The sequence below is a fragment of the Berkeleyomyces rouxiae genome, assembly GCF_048999995.1.
Source record: "Berkeleyomyces rouxiae strain 22BRR77 chromosome Unknown BrBRR77_ptg000007l, whole genome shotgun sequence".
Lineage (NCBI taxonomy): Eukaryota > Fungi > Ascomycota > Sordariomycetes > Microascales > Ceratocystidaceae > Berkeleyomyces > Berkeleyomyces rouxiae.
Window position 1 is genome coordinate 746,742 of NW_027396497.1, and position 16,954 is coordinate 763,695.

Consider the following 16,954-nt stretch of genomic DNA (forward strand, 5'->3'; position numbering starts at 1 on the left):
TACTTGATATCTCTGTACACACCACTCGTGTAATCACTTGACGATGCATCACTTGGCTCTTCCCATCTCACACACCAGTCGTGAATGTGAGGCCATCATCAAAAAGGCAAGTGATTCGCGGCTCTTGTCTCCTCCAACCGCATCCTACTTGTACAAAGCCCGAGCCGAAGATTCATTTGTTCTTGCTCCCATGTCGTCCACGCGAGTGGCGTTACTCTGGTGCAAGAAGGACACTAGAGGAACAAGGACATCGATTTGAGCGGGGGTATCCAGGATCGCGAAACTATAGTAAGCTCTGTCTAGAAAGTGCAAGTAAGTAGACATAGTTATTCTCCTCGCATTACTCGAACGGCCGAACACGCCACGGCTTTCCGGGCTTTTTGAGGAAAAGAAAAGAAGGCTTGTGTGGCCGGACCTTTCGGGATGCGGCCCTGACGTCTAGCTTCAGAGAAAATACAAGCAGAAAACAAAGCACAGTCCAGTCAAAAAAAAAAGCACGACCGTTGCTCACAGTCGCGTCATCTCGCATGCCTCTGTCTAGTTGAAAACTGACTCTATATCAAAGGGTGTCCTATGCGCTAGAATCATCACCAGGCCGTGCTTGCTTTCTCTTGCGCATCTATTTTTGGCAATGCAAGGCATTTCTGCTCGTGATTTATACTTCATTTCAATTCACCGGACTATCACCAAATGTCAAAGCATAGGTGAGAGCAGAAGTACATTGCACTAGCCTAGTGGCCTGCTGCTCCCCTTCCTTCTCTTTCGTCATATAGATTGATGGCGGGCTAGTTTCCTTGTTTGGCCCAGCTAATGGTTACCGAACAAACAAACCCATTATGCACTCGGCCTTTGACAAGAAGCAGGACCACATATTGCTATGAACCATTAGCTGGCGGGTATTATGCATCAACAAACAGCCAGAGTAGCAGAGTCCCTCTCTCCCCCCATTATCAGTTGAACAACAACCGGACAAACACCTGGCAGGCCTATGTGAATTTCAACCCCTGAATAAGCGCAGGCACAGCTGCAGCTACATGGCTGCGATGTAGAAGCTTTAAGATGTCCCAAAATGCGACAACAAAGCTACATAGTTGCACTTGTACATACACCTGTCTTCTCCATGCCGTTGAGGAGGTTCAGCCAAGATGACAAGCCAGTAGGAAACCAAACTCCCATATACTTGGTCGGTCATATACAAACAAACAACACTCAGCACACGGAGTAATTTCACAGTATACCAAAATTATCCCAGGGAAAATGAAAAAAATTAAGTTCCGTCAAAACCTGGTGCTAGCCTGGGCTATAAGACTTCGGAGTTATACGTGTAGGTGGAAAGGTGACGTTCTGCAAGAAATAAAAGCCCCGCAAATACTCGAGGTTAGTACAGTTTCACACGGTGTTATTGACTGTGTCACAGAAATCCCTGCACTGCAAGTTTCATTTTTAGGGTTATATTTCAGTGTATCCCTTCAACAAGGTCTTGTGGTCTAGTGGTATGATTCTCGCTTAGGGTTAACCCTACAGCAAAGCTTGCGAGAGGTCCCGTGTTCGATCCACGGCAAGACCCTACAACGTGTACTTTTTTGCATTCACGCACATATTTCCTGCCCTGTAATGCGTAGGTCTTTTTTTGTATCCCTGGACGTCACACTTGATTTGTCTTTTGTGTGCGTCTGTCTCTCCTTCATTTCCGCCTTTTAAAATGGCCTTCACATTTATCTTTCCCTCTTGTTAATCACTTGTCTGGTACGTAATCTCGGCCCGAGACAGAGATGTAGAAAGAGGAAGTTGCGCCAGTATGGCCCTGTCAATAGCCCTGCCAAGTTAAACAACTTCCCTTGTAAATCGGGTTTTTAGGCGGGTCCCATTGTAAGTCTGCAAGTTGATATGTGTACAGGATACACAACAGCAACCCAGTTTCTAGGTTGAACAAAGATAACATATTACTAGGGAACTACAGTTGCTTCAAAAGTTTGTCGCCCAAGTCTGAAGGGATGCAAGAGCGACGGTGGCTCGAGGCTCAGGAGAGTGAATATTGCGTTGAAAGGATATGATGGGTGGCACTACCCGGCCGAGCTGGAGTCTCATCTTGCGGTGAAGTTGATTACTCCTGGTGCTATACATGAACACCTGTGCAGTGGCGGTTCTGTGCAAGTATATTCGTACTTATTCTCGTAACCATGTGTTTGTATAACTAGACATGTGGAGACACCTCTATAGCATAGACCATTAGCCAGTCAACTAATGGGCAGTCACGCCCCCATCCCCTGTGCATTGAAATCACTCCGACCTGTCTACTTGCACACTGAACTTTGTTGGTTCCAAACGCCCCCGTCTCTGTTGACTGGCCCGCTCCCGGACACATTACATATCATACATCATATTTGGGTCATTCAACGCGACAAGCGGGGCGGGCAGCTTACGATCTGCAGCAGCTTCTTGAAATAGAAACACAAGAAAGCACCGATCATGAAGATGGAAGATATTCCGAAATGAGTCTTCCGCAGAGACAAAATAAAATCAAGCAAAATGTACGGCTGGAGGCAACTAATGGGAAAGAAAGAGAGTATAGAGGAGGCAGATGGGGGTATTCGGGCGCATGGGCCAGTTTGACTGTATTCTGGGCCGGGTGTATGGGAAGATAGAGATGGCCTGTATTATAGGGAGGAGTGAAGGAGTGAAAGAAAGGGAGAAGTGAGGCAAGGTGATAGAAATCGATGATGAAGCAGGATGCCGAAGGAGGGGGAGGGCGAGAACGAAGAGAAGAGAAAGAGGGACTTGCGCTTATCAGCTCACCAGCCGGATCGCTGTGTTTTTCCGGCACTAAGCCTGCGGCGAAAAGATCAAGTCCGAAGGGGATCAAGACAAAAAGAAACGGGACAGAAGCAACGTGGAGATATCGCTCTTGCCAAAGGTAGACATGGCGGCGATGTCCAGTTCCGTCCGCCTGGTCTTGATAGTGGAGGTGGAGGTGGAGGCGGAGGAACATCTTTTCTAGTGGCCTGACTGCTTGCCAGGCTACGAAAGAGTTATGCTCCACTGCATTTGAGCTCATGTTTCATCGGGAAGTAGTTTGTTTTGCTCCCGATATCTTCATAGAGTCTAGGGTCGGCTTTGAGGCCCCATACTCTCCTTGGCTGCAGCCAGGGCTGTCGAGCTGTTGGCCCGCCCTTCTCTACTTCTGTAGCCCAGGTGCGCTACTCGAAAATTGGTACAGATAATATCAAGATCTTGTTCCTTCCTGCGTCCTTCTGCATTCTCCTCGTGAGTGCATATCATGCCCTGCATAGTGCATGTACATGTGGCTAGATTGACTACGACTATGCAAGGAGGGAAATCGTTCTGGTGAACGCACATGTACATACATACATATGTAAGCCCCATCAAGTGGCTAGTGATGATGCTTATGGGAAGAACGTCAGATCGGAGAGGTATGTTATGTGAGGGTTTGTTTGGGCAAAACGAGTAGGTATTTGTAAATACTCAAAAGAGAGCTACAAGGCTTGTACAAGTGTATATCGGAATGCTAATGTGACTGTGAGGATATGTGTGATATGGCTTGATATTGGTTGTCATACATGCATTCATGTGCAAGTATAGACGTCTGTATGTACGACTACTGTGCCCAGTGACATGGTGATATAACAGACACAAAGTACATGCAATAGTTTATGCATTCACCAGACTTTGTCACACTAAGGGTGTGGTCAGGCCTTACAAATCCAGAGTGATCAGAACAGGATAGGCTATTAGCCATAGAACCAACCATACACACATGTACTTTTACTTGATGTATTTTGTCGGAAACTCTGGGCCAAGTCTGCCAGGGCCGGCCCGTATCCCCAGTAATCCGATTGCTAGCTATGCCAATGTGTCGTCGAGGTCGACAGGAAGAGCCTTTTTGAGAAGAGTCTCTCAGCCAAATCAGTAGACACCCACGATAATAAAATCAGAGGACTCTACATTGTTTCACATCTACAGAGAGGAAGTTCAGCTGTAGGCTACCCACATCCAGAATAAGCATGCATTGTTGTCGATCGTTGCCGTCTGGGTTCTGACTACGAAATTGTGACCTTTTCCACAGAAGGCCTGGTCCTGGAGTGTCCTGTAGCGTGTAGTTGGCCAACTCTGCCAACTCCACTCAGTGAGGGCTTCTTGTGTGATTATTGGGAGCTTCATTGAGAGGGATGGGAGGCTGGGGAGGGCAGGGGAGTGTCGGTCCTGTTCAGGGCCGGGGAAGAGGGTTGTGGTGATTTACAAAAAGACTACCGGGATGCATCTGGAGTTGTGTGCAGGGTTATTTCATGAAGATGCAAGCAAGAACAGATGTGAGAAGAACAACGTCAACACGAAATTGCTGCATTCAAAAAAGGTATCTGATGAGTTCTTGGAGAGAACCCCTTGCACAGGCAACGTACTACCCATGCCGGCTATATAATGTCCAGATATATATAACTTTTGTCTTGCTTTTCTTTTTTTCTCATGTGGCGCCAAGACTTGTTGCTGGCAGATACTTTAATTTGTACTTGTATCTCAGAAACAAGAATCAATAAACACGCAGTATGCAAAAGTGATCAGCCGTACTACTTGCCGCATTTGTATGCTACCGGGCCGCGATATCACAGCGTGCTAAGGCGCAGGCCTTTGGCATTGTGCCCGAAGAAAGCAGCCGCTCCTCCCAAATGCCTCTCCCCGCCTCTTCCCTGCCAACCTGCCCCATGCCTGTCTCTTATCGCTCCTCTTATACCTGTACGCAAGCCGATCAACACATCAAATCAGGTGCGTCCTTCCTCGTCCCCGTCGCCACCTGTATGTACAAGCCCGGGCTAGCAGAAAAGCAACGAGAAGAGCGAACCAAGGTTGAGTGGAAATAAGCAGAACAGCACAATGCGACAACACAATGTCCTGACCTCCTCATCCTCACAGCAGGGTATGGTCGAATCTGCGTGCTGCAGAGTCTCGCGAGGTGCGAGAATGCTTCCAAAAAGACGCAAAAGGGCACTTCTCAGGGGTGCCTTTTGTTCGCTGTTGTTGTTCTAGATACTGTGGAAGAAGCTTGTCAGTTAGTCAGTGTTATTGAGGCGACATTCCAACGATGCTGGCCCCTTCCTCGCCTACTTTTCTTTTCCTCGTAGAATGTTCTATGCTCGAGGCAGATCAATTCGGCCTGGCTATTCTCTCCCTATAGAATCTACTTTCAAACACACTATTATCTTCTATGCTTCTACACATGTCTCTAGTTAATATACCGGCCACATTCCGGGTGTGCTAGGGAGCCGGAAGGCCGGCGTTTCTAGGGCTGTTCTATGGCTGCACTCGAGTGCCTCCCTTGAGCCCTTTTGACAGTCGTCTCCCTAGCTGTCTTGGTCTCTAACTCGCCCATTCGTGCTCCCTCGTTGCTGTGGCCTGCCCTTACGCTGCTACCTACGCATCTCCTCTTCTCTTCAAGCCCCTCGTGATCGCTTACCAGTGTCTCTTCTTTTTGTGTAGATCCTGCTGCTGAAGATCTCTGCTCGCTTGTGCCCCGTCTGCTTCTGCTTTGGGAAAGCCGCGCCGAGCAGCGTGTCGATCGGATCAGTAATGACATAGTGTGCTGTGTAGCTACAATTGTAAGCAGTTACATGCATTGTGTATAGCACTCAATGTATGACTGTGCAGATACACCCCAGATTAACTTACGGAATGGAAGAACTCTCTTCATGTCCTCACATGCAAGAGCTCGAGTAGAGCCCGTCTTCATGGTCACCGAAGGGCCCCGTAGTGTATTCTTGTGCGGTTGCATTGCCAAATAATGTTACCCTTTTTGTTTTGTTTTCTGGATGGCATCTGCATGGCTCTCACTCATTTTCCTTCCATCGCTCACATGGCGTTGTCGCTTTTAGCGAGGTCGTGTTCTTATGCCCCATAATCAGCAAAGAGCACTACCGGGTGTGTTCTGCTTTGGGTCTTGCACCGTTCTGCCAGTTCAGCTCAAACAAGGTAGACTTCGGTAGGCATTGAGTTCGGTGGCCCTGTGATTTTCCGCCTCGTTATCTTTTTTTTGTTTGTATGCTTTGAGACTCCAGCAAATCAGCTCCCCTTGTGTGTTGCCGAGATCGCAGCAAGCCTAGTCCTAGTCCTAGTCCTAGCTTGGTCCAATAGGGGATGGGATGGACAACTTGAACAGGGGTGTAAGGCAGGTCTGCATATAGGGTTCACAGCTGCTTGCTAGAGCTCTAACTAGTCATATTATGTAATCAATAACTAACGTAATCCATAAACCTTGTCCCCCCTCTCAGCACCAGGGCTGTACACATACAAGCCTTCATGATGGACAAGCCAGCCTCCGGCTTGGGCACGGCCAGTCTGACCTACCGAACAGCCTAGAGCAGAGTTGAGGTGCGATCAGGGCCGGGGCAGTGAGCCAATTTCCCCAGAATAATAGGATAGTGGCAGACTAGCAAGAAGAGAAAAGGAAAAAAACGTCAGAGAGCCCGGGCAGGCCTGGCCGCTCACCGGCTCGAGCCCCGCGTTGCTATAAAAAGGCCCACCCACGGATCACTCCGCGTCTTTGGTTGCGCTGCTCAGCTTCCTCGGGTGGCGGAAATTCACAGCAAAAGGAAAAGAAGCGGTCGTCGTTGAATATGAGCCGTTGAGCACCGAGCGGTGAGCGACGAGGCGGTACTCCTGTATATACAAGCTAGTTATAGTATACTAACTATACTAGTTGTGCCCCAGTACCGTTGCAAATAGTAACGAGGCAATGGATTCGCACACAGCTTACGCACCTGTCAATTTAGGGTTACGGTTTCAAGACCTAAGTCTACTCCTCCTTTGCTTCCTCTGTTACCTCCTCGCCGCCCGTCTCAGCCTGTTTTGGCAGCATCATGAACAAACCAAGGCTTGAAGCTTCAATCATCCCATTCAGCAGTCATCCAAACTCGGTCTCAAATCCTTTTTCATGCTCCGCACTAGACGTGTTTCCTATGGTGGCACTCTGTTTACCACAACGCATAAAGAGGAATAGAGGCCAGGTTCATCACATGTTAATTACTGGATGATCGTTCAGGCGGAGGGTGTTGGGAGGCCTGGGAACAGTATCGCAGGAGCAGTTGTCTTTTTTTGTCGTGCTCAAGCCGCAACTCCTGTCTGGCCGAGCTGGTGACACCGGTCCCTGATTGCTGCTACAAGTAGGCTCCAGCTCAACTCCTCCAGTGTTTGGAGATGTGCACTCCTGGGCCTATCACAGGATGCTATCTCGCAGGCGGTTTGAAAACAACGGGAGATCAAACAAGCAGCCAAGTCGAGAGGCCGCTGGCTGTTGACACCGGAAGTCTGCGGTTCCGGGTGTTTTACATGTGTTTCTCTGACTCTCGCCCAAGAGTGACGATGGTATCACAGGCGTCCCAGGGGGAAGGGGGGAGAGGGGGACAGGGACATGTTCAAGTCTGTAAACAGGCAGGCTCATGGCCTCTCAGCAGCCCGGCATTGATGGTTTGTGGCGTTTGCAGCCACTGACAGGTAGGGGGTGTGACTTGGGAGAGGCAAAACCAAGCCAGGGTGAAAGATAGGAACAAGCAAGTATGGAGGGGGTGTGATGGAACAAAGAGAAGGGCTTTGACTGGGCCCCAGGGAGGAAACATGGCTAAAGCTTGTCTTAGCTTCTAACTCCCTAGACCTGGTAGCCGACAAAACAAGTTAGAGCAGGCCAGCAGGAGCACCAGAGTTGTAGTGCTAGGCTTGTTAGTTTTGCGCAGAGTTACATACAGACTCGCCAAGCACAAGTAGTTGGAATTGTATGCAACAAGTGTAGTTGGAGCTACAATGACGAAGTACATACTAACACAACAGTAGAAACAAAATCCCAAGCCAGCACATACCGATACAAGATATTCCGGCAGGCCACCGCCCTGAAAGTCAGTGTTTCGGATCGCTGTGGTCTACTTGCGGTGTCCTCGGGTCAGCAGACGAAACGAAGCCGGCGTCTAATATGGCATATAAAGCTCCCTGTACTTTTCTGACTGTAGCTAATGCCATAAAATAAAGGCCCAAAAAAAAAGACTCTTCTGGGCTTGCATGCAAGCGGTACAGCGAAATAGGCATCGAACGATTTCAAGATGAGCAAAAGAAAATAAACGGCCGGGGAAGCGCAAGGGAAAAAAAACAGTTGCAGGCAAAGGGAAAATCAAGCCTGGTACCAAAAAGAAAGAAGGAAAAAGAAGAAAATACCAACAAGACTCCTACTGCAACCTTGTCGATGGCTGGCCGTGCACTGCAGATGGGTGTGGGACAACGCTAGAACATCGCGATAGCCCCTAGACAGCCCTGAACAAAGGCACTAAAAAAGTTTGTCTAGAGGCCTTAATGGGCGCCTCCTTAGTGCTGACCAACATGTGCTCTAGCGCTGAAGAGCCCTAAGCAACGAGGCACTAAATATGTGCTTTATGCCAGGATTTTCTGAACAAAGAACTGTTTTGCACCGTGGCGATGTTTTGTTTCTTTTTTTTCCTTCTTCTTTTCCTTGCCACTTTTATCAAGAAACCGGTTACGAGATGCTATCCAAGGAAAGTGAGAAAAGAAACGGTATAGAAGACTGCCATGGAGTCCAAATATGCTCCAGTCAGGCCATAGATATTGTAAATACCTTTCACCAGGGACTTTTCACAACAAAGACCCGGCAAACCTTGGACTTCACTGCCACTGTAAGCACAAGCCCTGGCTGTACTTTGATAGCCGTTGACATCTTTTCTGGCTCTGCCATTTCATTACGATTCAGCCAAATTGGCCCCCGCCGACAGCGAGTCTGGTTCTTTGATACTTCGACGAGGCGGCCATTCGTTGGCGGATATGTAGTTCTCAGCTCACATGAGCTACATTTTGTTACATGTCTCTTCAATTATACTCATATAAGAGACCAGTTAAACTACTAGCTACACTGACTACCAAGCAACCCCAACCCTGGCGTTGTCCTTGGGTACTTGGCCTGGTCTTCGCCTCAGCCTTTGACTGGGGGCATAACATGTTTCCGCTTGTCGTGTCGTCTTTTCTTCGGAGCTTATTTTACTCTAGGGCGCAATAGGTGGGGGTATACAGACTTTCTGATTTGTGAACCCTCAATTCGGCTTAAACATTCTACGTGATGCCGAGCTTTTGCAAAAGGGTGCCCGCTGGTCGGAGTTTTTTTTTTACGACATAGATCTAGACGCGGGCGGCTGCCCTTGAAAGAGAAGGCCGATGCGCCAATCATCATGTATTTAGTGCAAGCATTATTTGGTTATGATATGTTATAGCCATCAATCACTTTGTGATCTAAATCCGGACTCGTGAGTGTCAACCAGAGACAGGCGGCCGGTCAAAGACAGACGGGATGTCCCTGATATCGCGTATATTTTGATGTAGAGCCAGCATTCTTGCTTCTTCTTTTCGGTGCGCAAAAAAAAGCCTCAAAACGGATTCATTCTCCCTTGGAATGGAACCCGTAAAGACACACTTCTCCCGCCGATTTCCCATGGCTGTCCACTCGGCCTTGTGCTGCTTGCTATGTGTGTGTCTCAGTTACGCGATTTCTCTGTGATTTCCATGTATCTCCCTACAGTTCTGAACTCCGATGGATGCTCATGCATGCCGTATTGCCATCCCTTGGTTTACATGTGGAGAAAGACGTCTAGAAAAGAAAAAAAAAAAAAGAAAAACAAACAGCTACTCGATAACTTGGCTAGGGTAGAGTGTCCCTGTGATATCATTGCCCGCAAATCAAGGACGCATCGAGCGGCACCGACAACAATCGAGCAGTTGGCAGAATTGCCCGTCGTCTATCCCTATAGTGTGTCTCTGTTTCGTTGTTTGTGATCGGATGTGGACAGTCAGCAATAGTGCAAGTCGAAGCGGGACACAGCCTCTGCTATGGTTGCAATAACTAGACAATACGAGCCCAAGGAAAACAGCTTAGGTAAGCTTCTTCAAGTGCATTTTCACCTTTATGTCCTAGTTAATACAGCTTGTAACTATACATGCCATATCATATATACGTGTGTATGTACAGCGCGTTGCATTGCAGAACACCATGTGAGCTTTGCAGTACTTGTGTCGACACATATCCGCCCTTGACTGGCAAGTTGCTTCATACATGCAGCAGTCATTTTCCATAGCGCTATACTCCTGCATATCAGTGCAGCCCACCTTGCCAGAACCAGATTTGCGCCGAGAGCAGCCAGTTGAGCGTAAGCATAGCATAGGCTAGCATGTGGTAGCCCATTTCACTCAATGATCGCGGGCCCTGTCTCCAAGCATGTAACTATTGGTACTTCGATTGCAACTCGGTGATAACAGACACGGAACCAAGCTAACATCAAGTGCCTGCGTTCGCGTCTTCACGATGATGACAAGAAAGACCCACGTTGACGGTAAATCCGGACGGTATAAAGACCATCGTGACATCGGGGGTGAAAGAGCTTGGCAGGTTATATTTTTGCTTGTTTCCCTCCGTCACCCACGCCGACGTTATGACAGTTGGAGACAGGCGTAAACTTCATGACTAACAAAGCCTTTCTCCGCGATGGTGTTTCAATCTAGTTTTCGCTTCACTTTTCACTTTTCTCAGTCGGGTCTAGCGACAAGAGAGGGGCCCCAGGCCCTTGTGATAAACTTTTTCCATTTTTTTTTCTCCCGTGGGCTTGCATATGGGCCAAGTAGACATATTGTTGAGCCCTCGCGACTCCCGTCAAATGACTCCCACGAAACAACCATACATTAAACTCACTGGAAACAGTCCAGGACCCCGTCCTGTTGTCTCTTCTCTCGCCTTCTTCTCTCGCGCCCTCTGCAGAAGCATGGCTGCAACGGTCTCGAGACACATCAAACTACACGCGCTTGTCTGAGCACAGGAGTGTGTTTTGAATGGTCTTGATGCTGCACAAGAATACACCCTCTCACCCTTTCGCTAGTTGTGTGTTGTTCCTTGGGCCTGGGGTCTCGGGCCTTGGTCCCGAGCTTACTTGGCTCTCTTCACATCTAGCTCTGCTTCACATCTCACGCGCTCTTGTGGAGTTTTACAAGGCTTCAAACCGCCGAAATCGAGATAAAGTTGGTGAAGCAGGGGTCTGTCAACGTTAGTGCAACAGGAAGTCTTTGATAAAGGATAGGCCGACAGCCGTACTGTGAGATGATTGCACTCCTCAAGACATACAACAGCTAGCATGATCATTGTGCCAGCTGCCAGCAGCCGTCATTACGTCCAAATCCCACCTCAACAAGCATCCAAATGATGTGAGCCAGGTGGTTCGGCAGCTGCCATGGTGTGGCTGAAACACCAGCTAACTCTTGACCAGCTCCTGGGGCTCCCGGGCCTTTTTTTTCTTCCTCACTTGCTTCTTTATGCTGCTCGGCTGCGTGCTTCTATTTTCCCTTCTTCATTGTTCTTCCATACAGCCGGTTGACATGTGGCTGGCTAGCACTTCTGAAACAGCCCAAAAGAGCTTGTTCTACGCCCTCCTGCCTGTGACCTCTGTGCAAGGAGTGGTTATACTGTTAGCCTTTTACTCTTGCTAGGCTGGCCGGAGAATTTGAAATCGACTTCGAAGAAACACTGGGATAACGTGAAAACCTAAAAGATAATGATACTAAACCGGCTCACAGACGCTAGCTGCCATGATAACCTTGCTGACGGCCAGTCCAGACGCTTCAAAGCACACATGCTCTCACAGCCAAGTACTCCAGTACGAGAGGACAGGCCGCCTGCTCGCTGATGGAACCCGAGGTGGGTGTGAGCCTCCACCTTCCGCAACTCCATCATTTGTCACTTGCTCACAGTATGAATGTAGGGCTATAGAAAAGGTTAAGGGGGCTTTCTGGAGGGCGAAAACTTCAGCGAGAGGGGTACCCTCAACATCTAGCGGCACGGAGCGTACATGGCACAGAGTGTCTATACCATCACCCTAAATTAGAACTGCGGTGTAATCAGATTGTGGTTAATCTGGCCGAGTTCCCTTTCAGCAAAGGCCTCACAAACTGGTTGGCGTTCGTGAGCGGGCGTACTGCATGAATATGTGTATATATAGCTATGAACCTTATTGTGCGCCAGATAATATGAAAAGAAGAAACAAGCCCACAGTGGTTACTACTACATACTACAAGTAGCTACGAGACGAAGCTTGGCAGCCAAACGTCTCAGACAGAGAGGCTCAGCCAACCATTGCCGAATGGCTCTCTGGCAGCGGCGCACGAGCAGGTTTCCTTGTCCCTTTCACACAGCCCAAACGGGTTGCACCGTAAACCGTACCGCGCCCAAAAAAAAAAAAAAAAAAAAAAAAAAGCTTGGTCCCCGGCGAGAGAAGCGCCAAAGAGCAAGTCTCGATGTTGTCTCGTATCTGAGGGAGCCATTTGGCACAAGTCTGTAGTATGTACTGTAAAGTTGGAAGCCTCCGCAGACCTTGTGCAAGTAGGGGTGCTTAACCTTGGAGCGGAAACCTTGCGTGGTTGCTGATCGTTTCGAGAAGAGCTTTTAAAAATTGAGGGTTAAAAGCACAAGAAAAAAAAAATAAAATAAAAAGAAAAAAAGCAGAGACACAATTTGCCGGGCCTTCAAGACCGAGAGGTCTGTGAACAATGCAGGATTTTTGCTCATTTAAGACATGCCAATTCTGCTGAAAAAATAACGTTATTTGCAACCCTAGTCTCGACAACCCTATGCATTTACATCTTCACGACATGGCTAATCTGAAGATGATTTGGTGGGAAGAGAGTGATCAAGACGATCTAGGGGTCGGCCCTGACTTGCTTGGATAGGCTGATACGCAAAGAATTGGCAAAAACGAACATCATATAAAGACGAACAGCTCAGGATCAGCCCATCAACACGGCATAAAGAAGAGCAGCAGCAGGCAGCGCAAAGGGTCGCTCTTCATGATGCGCCACGAAGAGATCGAGAGGCCAACACAGCACAGCAGGAGGAGAAGCCAGCAGAGGCTGTCTCATCTTCTCACATCCGGCGCTTTTTGGATCACAGCGGGTAAGTCAGAAGAGCAGAAACAGCCAAAGAGCGTGTTTGATCATGGCTATGGAAACAGAGGAAGCCGGTTTCATGAGAGGATTGGTGGTGATCATCAGGGCTATCACAAGCCTGAGGTATGGCGAGAAGGCAGGAGACCGGCTGCAGGAGCAAAGGCTAGTGGTCAAGGTTGCTACTTGGAAACGCCGTGCATGGAGGTAGAGTCTGGCAAGCGTCCATCTTGTCTGCGAGTTGACCGAAAACAAAGAGCGGTCTTGCAGGAGACACGAGGTCAAAGAATGTTCCAAAGGTCCAGCGTTGTGGGTTGGAAACATGGCGGCAAAGCGTCCTAGCACGCTAAGAGGGCCATGATGCCCGGTAGACGAGAAGAAGCAAGTAGAAGCAGGGCAGGGAAGGGGCCAGGGCGGGATCGCGGGCTTTTTTTTTCCTGCAATTTTTCTTTTTGCAGACTGTATCTACAGCCAAGCTTTTTGAAGCTTGTTGTTTAGTGTGGCGCTCAGACGTTGACGGACAACCTTCTCACGCTTGGTTATCCACCATCTTGTTCTGCCGGGCCATTTCATGTCTTCAAGCGCAAGTATGTAGCAGCTAGGCCAAGTCGGAACATAGGCGCAAGAGGTTGCATGTAATGCATGCATGTATCCGGCCTGCAACCCTTGACCTGGGGCGGTTTGACCCTCCCATGCAACGGGCATGTTTGGGCTTGACTTTGTTGCTTCTTCCTGGCTACACTTGTACACTGTAACTTTGGGGAAGCCGTCTTGGATAGTCTGTGGTTTGGAGATGGGTAGGATAGGGCCGTGTTGGAAATGGCCCGAAACGGCCAGTGCTGGAGTGCCGGCGGCAGAGGAGGCCCAGTCAAGTCTGGCTGCAGAGACGCAGAGACGCAGAGATGCGGAGGTGCAGACAAAAAGACGGCCAGCGCGGCGAACGGTCGGCTTCTGCTTGTCTGAGAGCGTCAAGGCGTCGTGAAGCAGCTGCCAAGAAGGCTTGATACCGGACCGGAACTTAACGGGTTGAGTGCAGGCGCTGGCCCTGGGCAAGGTGTAGAGCAGAACAGAGCTCAGAGCTCAGAGCCAAGACTCCAAACATGTCCGGGATCACGAGTAAAAGCTCTAGACTAGAGAGCTAAGCATCAGTCATGTTTGTACTTTGAAACCTACATTCTTCGTCCATTTCCCATTCTCAATGTTGGTCGTGGTGCAAGAAGGGGGGGACCTGGCAGGTTCAGAGGGACGCTATGTATGGACAAGCTTTTTTTATTTTTTTATTTTATTCTCTTTTCCCTACAGTGGTGGAGCTTAAAAATGACGGACTAGGAACAGCAAAAGAAACACAATTTAGTTATACTCTGTATTAGTCGAGTGTCACACCCCCCCGACCCAAGGTCTTCCATGCCCAGGTCTTCACACTAAAGAGAGCGAGAAAATGGGGACTAGGGGGTGAGTAGACACCCAGGGGTGTGTTTTCTTTTTTTTTTTTTTTTTTTGAAATACGCCTATACAATTCAGAACACTATGTGTGTACAGCCGCCGAGGGACATGGGCAGACTTGTCTTCTGTGCAAGAAAGCAGCGAGGCTTGTATTTGCCAGAATACTTCCAAGTGTCGTCGTTGGAGGAGAGAACCGAATCATATGCTGGATCTCAGCAATAGTTTTTACACCAGTGACACCCGTCAAGGCCCCCCTTGGTGTGTCTCTCGTCTACACAAGCAGAACAAAGACTTCGCTTGCACAGTGAAGAACTCAAAAAGTGAGGGGGGTGGGGCGAAACCCGAGCAGAGCCGGGGAGGGGCGTTCACGGAGCGGAGTTCCAGGAATAAGGGGTGGCTTCTCGTCGACACACCCGGCATCTCGCGCACCCCCTCCCCTCTCTCGCTCTCTATTAACCGTCGACAGCAAAAAGAGCACGAAGAGAAAAAAGCAAGAGCATGGACATGGGCAGGATGGCAAGGGAAAGCTAACCAGCATAAGCCTTGGGGAGGAAAAAAGAGAGAATAAAGGTCTGCGTTTATTTGCCCTCCACCATGAAAGCTACACTTTGCTCCCAAGATGGGAAAAGTTCGCGCCGTCGTACATATAGCTCGGTCTGTCCCCAGCTTTTGAATGTCTCTGGCCGAGTCTTGTTCATCATCATCACCATCATCAACAACTTTCTTCTTAGTCTTCCTCCTCCACCCTCGACACTAATATATTCCAGCCGGCTCTCTGGTCTTCTTTCTTGTCCTACCCTCCTTAGCTCCAGCTCCAGCTCCAGCTACTTTGCTTTTGTTCTTATTCCTGCTCTCTCATCAGCTTTCTCGTCTATCTTAATCTACTCGTCCATCGCCTCTCATCAAGTCGTGGCTTTATCTGCACTCAGCCTGTATTAATTCGCCTCCATCATCTCGCAATATCGACCTGCAACTATACACTGCAAACTTAATAAAGCCTTGTGCCCTCCCGCCTCTCTCAATCTATATATCCATCTCCATCTTCTCACTTTGCACTTTCTCCTTTCTCTCCCACTCACTATCAACCCTTCTTCACCCACCCCACTCACAATGAATTCCGTTCTCCCGATGCCCTACTCTGCCTCTTCCAACATGGCTTACGTCAACTCCCGCTACGGCTACATGCAGCCTCCTCCTTCGCCCCCCGCAGACGACTCTACCAAGTGCTCTCTGCCGTCAATCTCGAACCTGCTCGGCCTGGCCGATGCTGGCTCGCCCACCAGTGACTCGTCCTCGAACTGTAAGGCACCTCTCCCACCTCCGCACTGCTCTGTCTGCTAACACAACCCAGCTGGCTCTCCTGCCCCTCCCTCCCGCAACGAGTCGCGGTCTTCGTCGGTGCAGTTCTCCTACAGCAAGTCCATGCCGCCCACGCCCCCCATGGCTCCTGAGCCGTCTTTCGACTCCTACCCCAGACAGCACCACCACCAGCACCACCACTCCATCAGCAGTGTTTCTTCCAGCTCTGCTGGCTACTATTACGAGACCACGCCTCCGCTGGAGGACTCCCGCCCTATCATGGCCAAGATGCAGCCTGAGCAGCAGGTCTACACTGCCCCCGCGCATCCCCAGACCTACACTCCCGTCGCTGCCGCTGCTGCCCCCACCTACAGCCTGCCGCCCTTCTACCCTCCCGCTCCCAATGCCCAGACCATGCCTGGCATGTACTACCAGCGCCCGCTGCCCCAGGTAAGCTTTCCTTGACTCTGACCACCTGCACCAGCTCCACGACTAACATGTTCTACCCTTTCAGTTCCCTCCCATCATGACTACTCCTGGCGCCAACGTGTGGCAACACCACCACTATATCTCTCCCGCCTCGGCCGCTGCCTTCCCGCAGAGCCAGGACCGCTACATCTGCCCCACGTGCAGCAAGGCCTTTTCCCGGCCGTCGTCGCTGCGCATCCACATGCACTCGCACACGGGCGAGAAGCCCTTCAAGTGCGCGCATCCCGGCTGCGGCAAGGCCTTTAGCGTGCGCAGCAACATGAAGCGCCACGAGCGCGGCTGCCACGGCTGCGACTCGAGCGTGACAGTGCTCTCAGTGGCGCACAGCAGAAACACATCGCCGCACGCTTAAAGCAGCAGGTGCTTTTCGTGCTTCACAGTCTTGTTTTCTTTCCCTTTGTGATTTACCGCATGCGCTGGGCTTGTTTCTTTCTTTTCTCTTGGGTGGCAATGGCTTTTGGCGGTCTGGGCCTGGCGTACAGTGTGTTTGTCTTTTCTTTTTCTTTTCATCTTAGGGCTCCAGAATGGGAACGGAGGAAATATGGCGTTTGGGTTATGATCAACGACATCGGGGCTTGTCTTGTTTTTTTATTGTCTTTTGCTTGGACATTGTTGTCTTGCGGAGTTTTCGGATGGTTGCTGCTACGGCCAAAAACAAGGCGCTGTTTTGGACATTTGATAACTTGAATTACATTGAGGTTCTTTTTTTTATACAATTTTCTTGCACTCCTGCGCTATAACTGTTTGT

The 16,954-nt window shown here is 49.5% G+C and overlaps 1 protein-coding gene across 1 annotated transcript; it reads left to right on the forward strand.

The window, feature by feature from the left end:
- Positions 1-15,528: 15,528 nt before the first annotated feature.
- On the forward strand, positions 15,529-16,558 carry BROUX77_005990 (uncharacterized protein; the record flags this gene model as incomplete). The annotated part of the gene is made up of 3 exons (XM_073750924.1): positions 15,529-15,718; positions 15,770-16,167; positions 16,232-16,558. The coding sequence occupies 3 exons, from the start codon at positions 15,529-15,531 to the stop codon at positions 16,556-16,558; spliced, it is 915 nt and encodes a 304-aa protein (XP_073603860.1).
- Positions 16,559-16,954: the final 396 nt, after the last annotated feature.